Source organism: Parus major, chromosome 17 (genome assembly GCF_001522545.3).
Source record: "Parus major isolate Abel chromosome 17, Parus_major1.1, whole genome shotgun sequence".
In the NCBI taxonomy this organism is placed as follows: domain Eukaryota; kingdom Metazoa; phylum Chordata; class Aves; order Passeriformes; family Paridae; genus Parus; species Parus major.
Genome location: NC_031785.1, coordinates 2,984,250 through 2,993,088, shown reverse-complemented (window position 1 = coordinate 2,993,088; position 8,839 = coordinate 2,984,250). Strand labels below are relative to the sequence as shown.

The 8,839-nt window shown below is 51.9% G+C and overlaps 1 protein-coding gene across 1 annotated transcript in view; it reads left to right on the top strand.

Moving 5' to 3' along the window:
- Positions 1 to 8,839, top strand: part of OLFM1 (olfactomedin 1) — a 36,273-nt gene that overhangs the window by 21,249 nt on the left and 6,185 nt on the right. Inside the window, exons 3-4 of the mRNA XM_015645040.1 lie at positions 1,083 to 1,238; positions 3,642 to 3,861. Of these exons, the coding sequence (XP_015500526.1) occupies positions 1,083 to 1,238; positions 3,642 to 3,861 (376 nt within the window). The remainder of the gene's footprint in view (positions 1 to 1,082; positions 1,239 to 3,641; positions 3,862 to 8,839) is intronic.

Genomic DNA, 8,839 nt, shown 5'->3' with positions numbered 1-8,839 from the left:
TCCTCTTCCTCGACCCCTTCCCCTTCCACTTCCACTTCCCCTCTTCCCCTTCCCCTTCCCCTTCCTCTCCCAAGCAAGGCCCTGACACAGCAGCAGCAGCAGCAGCAGCAGCAGCAGCAGGCTGTGTTCCTGATTCACTTTGCCCACGGACGTCACGGTGGCGGTGGCACTGCTGGGGTGACGTGGTGGTGGCAGGAGCGGCGCCCGTGGGCTGAGCCCCGTCACGTCCCCACCGTGGGACAAACGCGTCCGGCCGCGCCGCTGAGCCCTTAAATATGGCTCGGTGCTAAATAGGAGCTGACGTCAGAGCTCCGTTCCCCCTCTCCCAGCCTGGAAAGCAGGAGGGAATATCTCAATAAATCAGATGGCAGCCAACCTTCAAAATCAGGTCAGCCTCGCTGGCGTTTCCCTCCCCTCCTCACACCTTCAGCTCGTTTTCTCACTGTGAGCCCAGCCAAGCTCCTTGCATCATTCCCTGGCGAGGCCAGATGGGCTCCGAGCGGGAATGCGGCACCGCTCGGCTCCGGAAGCTGAACCCCCTGAGCAGGAGGGCTCCGGGGAGGTACCAACCATCCCCCGGTGCTTCCCGGCTGCAGGATGCTCTCCCTGCCGCTGGATTTGTTGTGGGAGATGCTGCCTGAACAGGCTGGGTGGATAATGAAGTTCTGCTGGTGGGGAGGGAGGTTTGTGCTCACGAGGAGATGGAAACGTGCACCTGGGCAGAAGCTTTTCCTCCCAGCCAGGTGTGCTGCTGTCACCTCTGAGCTCTCCTCGTGCCTGTCAGAGAGACCAGCCTGAGTGACACCTTCAACCTCAGCTACACCCCTCATTTCCACGCTGGACTGCTGAAACCTTCTGTGCAGCACAGCAGGAAAACAAAAATCGTTTATGAAACCAGTTTTGCTGTGTTTTAGAGCACAGGGTCATAATCTGGGAGCTGCTGTTGATGAAGCAGTAAATAATGCATGGGCTGATTGCCCTTTAGCTGTGCTGAGTGTGTGGAAAAGGTCAGAGTTGGGATGCAAGGGGGGCTGCCTCGCTGCTGGCAGCACCTTCTTAATGAGTCCCTTCTCGTTTGACAGGTGCAAAACATGTCCCAGTCGATAGAGGTGTTGGACAGGAGGACTCAGAGAGACCTACAGTACGTGGAGAAGATGGAAAACCAGATGAGGGGACTGGAATCCAAATTTAAGCAAGTGGAAGAAAGCCACAAGCAGCACCTGGCAAGGCAGTTTAAGGTAGGTCTGATTTCCAAACTGCTCCGGGAGCTGTGGCCAGGGAGCTGTCGGGATGGGCACGGCACTGTGGCCCTGGTTCCCATCAGGGGACCAGCTCTGGGCTCCCTCCTGTCCAAAGCACAGCCAGAGCCAGGTTGTGGCCTCACATCCTCAGCCCTGCATCTTGTTATAGGGCAAAAGCACAAATCTCCATGTTCCCACACCCAGCTGGGTGCCCTAAATCGGGCAGTGCAGGGTGGTTCCATCAGGGGGTCTGCAGGGAGACACCTGAGCTCTGGAGAGCTCTGGAGAGCTCTGGGTGAGTTCTGGGTGAGTTCTGGGTGAGCTCTGGGTGAGGTGGGATCCCCTCTGTGGCCAGGCAGCTTCTCCATGCCATGCCCAGCACCCATTTCTTGGGAAAACCCAGGAACTGCAGCCCATGGCAAACCACAGTGGGCAGTCACCAAACCACATCTCCCCTGGAGAAAGGAGTTCATCAATCAAACATCACCTCCCTCCCCCGAAAAAAAACCAAAAAATACAATTCTAACAGCTGTCCTCAGGCTGGCAAACTGCACAACCCCAGGATTTTGTCCAGTTTTGGGTGCTGGCAGCAGAGGCAGCACCTTCTGATGGGTTCTGTGTGGTGTCCTGGCGCTGGGCAGAGGAGCAGTGGAGCTGCAGCCTCTGGAATGCAGCTGGCACCAGGAGCAGTGGCCAAACCCTCAGGAAGTTGCTTGAGGATGAATGAAATTGCCAAAAAAGATGTTCTGAGCAACACTGGAATGTTAAATTTTAGCACTGCAGTGGGTTAATAGATATAAAAAAATCAAACGGAAAAGATTTCTGGTGGAATTTGGGGACTTTTCTGATCAGCCACCCAGCTGATTCCCACCCTCGTTTGCAGGCAGCTGGCTGGTATTTTAAAGCAGATTTTTTTTAATGCTAAATACTGAAATACCATGATTATCTCATAAAAAGCTGGGAAGATGGTTCTTAAAACTTTTCACCAACTCCACCTCCTCCGCTCCCGATCTCCAGTTACTGCAGGACCCTAAATTTAGCTCTGCAGTCTGGATGGGAAGACTTGAGCATGAGTTTCTTTGATTTAATTATTTCTTTATTTCAGTTATTATCGTTTTCCCCCTCTCCTACCATTCTGATGAGTTCAACCCTTCCCATTGCCTGCCAGGGAACTTGAAATGAAATAAAATCAAAGCGGTCCCCACGTGCAAAGCACAGGAGGGGAAAAAAACCTCGTGGTTTAAATAGCAGGGGATGGATTGGAAGGAAGGGAAGGAGGCTGAGGAGGAATTCCTGATCCTGTTCAGCCCCAAAAAGCTTCAGGACACAGGCAGATGTCACAGCCCTGGGTGCTGGGAGCTTGGCCACTGTAATTTGAGCAGCACCAGGGATTTTGGGTGTTCTCACACACTTCATTAACGGGTAGGTGCATGCATATTAATGTCTACTCATTAGCTGCTGGAGCAAAGCATCTGCAACAAAATGCTGCATTCTGAGCTTTTAAATGAGAAAAAAAGAATTACAAAAAAAAATAATAAAAGAAAATAATTTCTGCAAAATCCATCTGATAATGAATTTTACTTTTCTGTTCCGTGCTTGAAACCAGTGAGGAAATTTTTGTCTAATTTGCTGCCAAAGCAGCATTTGAAAGAACAGCCACAGCATTTTGTTCCTGCTAATGCCAGCATTAAACTGTGAGTGCTTTGCAGCTCTTGTGTTGGTTTTTTTTCTCTCTTTAGTGCCGTAAAAGTATTTGTCTATGAATGGCTATCTATATAAGGCAGGTTAGTGAGCTAGATCCTCAACAGTATTTCATTTTCTTGCTTACAGGGCTAACTAAAAAGCAAGTTTTTTCAATGCTGCAGTGACTGAAGAAGCAGTTCACTCCCATGTAACCATGAAAAGAGGGCCACAGAGCATTTTGCACCATGCATTGATTTTTTTGATTATTTTCCAAATTAGCACCATATCTCACTAAGGAACCTTGAACCACACAACCGAGATCTTCCTTTGCATGCAATTGTAGATGCATTTCATGAATAGTTTGAAACCCTTGTCAATGCATATATATCTTATTTTCTTTTATTTTTTGGAAAGAAAAAAAGAAAAAAAAAAACAACAACTCTTTGTGTATGTGATCTGAAGCATGTAACCCTAAGATGTTGCATTCTAAAAATGACAAATAAAGGCCTTTCCCAAATATTTTGGTGTTCTGCAGCCTGTTTAATATGTTCTTGCCAAGACATCATTCGGACCAAAAATAATAATTGAGCTAATTTTAATGCTAATAATTGTGGGATATGTGAACATTTCGCTCCCATAGGAAGCACCCAGGTCAAGGCAGAGTGTTGCAGATTTTTGCACGCATAGCACTGAACCGAGCTTATTTTAACCTTGCAGGCAATAAAAGCGAAAATGGAGGAACTTAGGCCTTTGATACCAGTGTTGGAAGAGTACAAAGCCGATGCCAAATTGGTATTGCAGTTTAAAGAGGAGGTCCAGAATCTGACGTCAGTTCTAAACGAACTCCAGGAGGAGATTGGCGCCTATGACTACGAAGAGCTTCAGAACAGAGTGTCAAATCTTGAAGAAAGGCTTCGTGCATGCATGCAAAAATTAGGTAGGCTCAGAACCACCATGGTGGCCCTGGCTCCGACGCCACCGGCGCCAACGCACGCATCCCGGCCGGAGGCAGAGATGCCCCGCTGGACATCTGGTGCCGTGCCCGGCCGCGAGGGATGAGCTCCACACAGCCAGGGGCGATCCTGCCAAGAGTTATGCCACCAGGAACATTCCTCCTGGGAGTAGTCCTGCCCAGGATTACTGGCAGGAGCAATGCTGCTCGTGGTGTGAGCGCTTCAGGATCCTCCCCCCGGAGCGGCCGTGTGGGGAGCGCTTGCATAAGTGGCAGCTCACGCTTATGCAAAGCCAACGTTTGCACCCCTTTTGCTTCTGCATCCCTGGACCTGGCCCGTCAGCAAAGGGCTCTGCTCGTGGTGGGGGGTGTGGGGCTGTGCAGGCTGTGCCTCGGTTTCCCTCGGTTTCCTTTCTTTTTTTTGCATCTTGCCCGTCCCCCCGGAGCAGAGCATGACGGAGCCGGTGCGCGGTGCGGCCCTGCCCCTGTGCGGGGTGTGAATCCTCCCTCTCCCGTTCCCGGAGGGAGCAGGGAGCCCTTTCCATCAGGCTGCTGCTAAACCTCCAGGGATTCGTCTCTGACCTCGTGCAGAGGGTTTGAGTTGACTGAAACTCGTGGGGCTGTTGTGGGGAGGCTCAGCTGTCGCCAAACCCAACGTGTGACCCCCAAACACAGGGGGAAGGAGGAGGGCACTGCCTCCCACAGCTGCAAGGACTCTCTGCACCATTTGTTGGGCCAGCTCTGACTTGATTTAATTTCTCCTTCCATTATTGACTTTCTTGCCACGCCATTTAGATAATCCAAACACATTAACTGCTCTGCAGTCTATTTTGGTAGCACATACGAAATTACACTCTCAGGTAACTTCATGGAAGATCAGATCTCTTCTGAGCACTTTATATCCTTGGCAAGGTAACGTTTGTTTGTCTCTTGGCTCTGCTGCTGGGGTTGCTTTTGCTTGTTTCTAGATGCCTCCACACTGTGAGCAGCCACCTCCCCTCCGTTCCCTCTGCATTTCCATCCTCAGGTCTCTTGGACATCCCTTGTAGGCTCCATCTCGCTCAGAGAGTAAAATTCCCATTTAAATGTGGATGCTCAGGGTATCTGAACAAGTCAGGCACCAAGGTACCCTTGAGACAGGTGAAACTCCCCCAGCCAAGAGAGATCAGAGTTTGATTTGATTAATTAATGAGTGCTGGTGCCCCAGGTTTGGTTGGAGAGCAGGACAGGCCTTTCTGCCCCTTCCTGGTCCATGATGGTCACAGGGAGGGCAGCAGGGCTGGGCGTGGAGGGAAGTTCTGACCTTGCCCTGACGCTCTGGAACTTCCCCCTGAAAGCCTGATGGGGACAGGAATGAGCTGGAAGGGCTTGGTCCCGAATTCCTGGAGCTTGATCAGGTGGGCACAGTGCTGTGGGAGGACAGGGAAGAATGAGCAGCTAAGAAAGGAAGATAAGAAAGGAGCACAGGCCCAGCAGGGTGGGGTGGGCACACAGGGAGCTCCTGGCAGCCCCACACCCCAGCTCTGCTCTGAGAATGGATCCTCTCATCCCCCCTGCTGAAGGCAGAGGAGAAGGTGCCCAAGGAGGGATGCCCTTGCTGCACCCAGAGCCTTCAGCCCATCCCTTGAAGATGAGGAGGAGCTGTGGGTGACAGGAGAGGAGCAGCAGGAGCAGGGATTCCAGACTTTAAACCTGGGGACTGTTCTTTAAACAAAGCCACGCTGGCCCCCACAGCCCCCTCCAACCAGGGGGGCTGGGACAATCCTCCCATGACCCTGGGCAGGCTTTAAGGAGTAGCTCCCAAATCATTCAGGGCTCCAAAAAAGTAGAATTTGCTCTTGGACCATTAACCCTTTCTGCTCATTCCATCCCCTCACACTCAGGTCCAGTTGGGACCAGTAGCCCAGGTAAGAATGAGGCAGGCAGGGATGCTGAGCTCTTGCAGGTAACCTTGTCTAGAAACTTCTGGGTGTTCTTTTAAATCTTTTTGAGTCTTCAGCTGGGTTTTTTTGCTTCTTCCCACCCTTGCTCTCTCTCTGGGGTCAGGGCAGCTCTTTGGCAGCAGCCCTGGGTGCTCACAGAGATGGATTCTGTGCCTCCCAAAAGCTCATCCCAGAGGATTTGCTGCTCACTCAGGAAGGTGATTTATTTGGTCACTTAAAAGAAACAGCACGGATTGAATTTCCCGTGCCGTTTATCTCTCTGGCATGTAAACCACTGGAAATGGTTGTTAATTGAGTTAAATTCAGATAACAGCCTCACAAATGCTTTGCTGCCACACAATGAGGCCCTGATTGCTGAGGATTTCACTCTGCTGCAGGTTTTCTGCTCAGCTGGGCTCACTGATGTCTCCAGGAGAACGTTTTAGCTGGGATTTGCTGCTCCCCTGGAGTGTGTGTGCCCCAAACAGGGTCAGGGAGCTGCAGCAACAAGCAGGGGCCAAGGGGAGGGGAGGGATGTGGCCCATTCCCATCCAGCTCACCTCTCCCAGGAAGCTCGGTGGAGCCTTTTCCTTAGCCAAGGTCCTGGTTTGCATTTTGGGTTTCCTAAGCATTATTGATGGATCAATAGTGAAAACACTTCCTGACCCTGGCATGTGTGTGGAGGGGGAAAAAAAAATCAATAATGGCAGCTTCAATCTGTGTTTCTGTTTACACTCCTAAAGATCCTTATTTATACAGGGATTTTAGCCTTTCCCTTAATGTTCCTAAGAGGAAGCTCAGGGGTTGTCACTCCTTGGATCAAGAGGGAATTTAACTCAGGCAGGACAAGATTTCCTTGGGAAAAATCCCGGGGGAGGGATGGGGATAGAGCCCCATCCCTGATGGTTTTGGATCAGGCAGCAGAGGCAAGATCCAGGCACAGCTGAGCTGCCACAGCCCCACCCCTGCCCTGGAGATGGGATGGGGACATCAGGCCTTGGCTTCCTGGGAAAGATCCCGGCTGGAGCAGCAGAGCCGAGCCCAGAAGGAAGGAGCTGGTGCTGGAGCTGGTGCCTGCTGGAGGAGCTGCCGAGCAGGACCTGTGGGCAGGATCCCAGATCCCAGATCTGGAGCGGAGGTGTTGGCATCCTGGGAGGAGCCAAGTGCCGGGTTTCACCCAGTCCTGCTGGAAAATTCCTGGAGGAAGGGGCTGCATTTCATGGCAGGGTGCAGGGGTGCAGGACAGAGTCAGGTGGATGGAGGGACACTTGGGAAAAGGCTGATTTGTGTCCAGGGAAAATGACCTGAATAGTGCTGGGCAAAAAGGAGTGAAGGCAGCTCCTAAAATCTGCTCCTCACAGGTTTCCCCTGTCCTGGACTCCTGGCTGAGCACCAGGATGTGTTTTTCTGTGGCACAATTGTCCCTGAGTGACCTGGAATGCCCCTAGCATCCCAAACTCCTGCCATCCCAGCAGGATGGGGGATTGCAGAAGGCTCAGCTGCTGATATCCAGAGCGTGGTGAGGATCTCCTGAGGGTCCCAGGGGCTGGAGCTCTCCATGCCTGCGTGGCAAACCCAGCAAAGCTAACTCAGGATCTTAAAGGATCTGTGTTAAATTCCCACCAGCAGCCGAGTGCCTGGGATGGGTTTACACCAGGAGAGAGAACACGCTGCCCTGTGTGAGAACAACCCTTTGCATGAGGAGCTGGGCTGTGTGTGCCTCTAGCTAAACGTGTAGGAGATGTTGCAAACAACACTGGTTTACCCTTATCAGCTGCTGCTGCTTTTTTTTTTTTAACTGTTTTTTTTTTTTTAAATCAATGAGCTTTTATACCATGCTCCTCTCCAGGGAAATGGGAGGAAGAGATAAAGCGACAGCAATGTAGGGCTGTGATAATGGAAGGCAGCACTGAACAGATCTGGGATTAGGGGAAGGCTGGACCCCTGCAAGACATTAAAATTTGTTGTTTTAACCCATTGCATCTCTTCTGCAGTACTTTGCTCTCCCTCTGAGCTGAGAGGTTTGGAGTGCAGCAGGCAGGAGGGCAAACTCCTGTGCCTTGTGTCTCAGGAGAGCTCTGCTTTTTGGTGGCATCTCTCTTTATCTGCCTGGGTCTGGAGGCTTTGGTCATGTCCTGCTGGTGCACATCAGGAATATCTTCCTCTATTTTCTGCCCTGTGCTAAGGGGATCCCTTTGGCCACAGCTCAGAGCTGAGGCAGGTGGATGTGTCTGATGTGTCTGATGAGGAATTAAAATGCAGGTGAGAACAGGCCAAGGAGAGAGGCAGCTGAGAGAAATTGCAGAGTTCTGGAAATGCTCAGGGTGTAAAATCTGTGATTCTATGAAGGTCAGGTTGGACAGAGCTCTGAGCAACCTGATCTGGTTGAAGACATCCCTGCTCATTGCAGGGGGCTGGACTAAACGACCTTTAATGGTCCCTAATAACAAACCATGCCATGATTTTACTTGGTAATTTGGTGACCTTGTCCTGAGCAGGCAGAGCTCTCCCTGTGTCCCAGCAGCACCTGCAGGGGCTCCCACCTGCAGCCCAGCCCTGGGTTCTGCTGAGCAGGTACCGCAGTGCTGCTCCTCCACCCCAGCACTGCCACCTTCACCTTCCCCTTCCCCAGCCTGCCACAGCCTCCCACAGCAAAAAGGAGAGCTCAGGAAACACCTCCTGAGCTTCAGGTGGTGGCTGTCACCCGTTGCCTCTGCCCTGAGCTTGTCTTGCTCTGCCCTGGATGTGTCTGGGTTTTAAATGAGCTCTCCCCGCCCAGCAGGAATCCCCCACCAGCCCCAGTCCCTCCCGAGGCACCTTCATCTCCTCAGCTGTCAGTGCTCACTGCACACTCACTGCAATGTTGGTGAGGCAGGGAACCAGAGTGCCAGCTTTGCTGGAACTTGGGGATGTTGTTGGGAACTTGGATGAGGCTGCAGCATTCCACATCCACGGACAGCCCCAGCCAGGGATGGGGAATGAGCTGGAGGAGAGGTGCTGCTGCTTCCCCTCGTATTTAGGGCTTGAAAACCCAGCAAGGC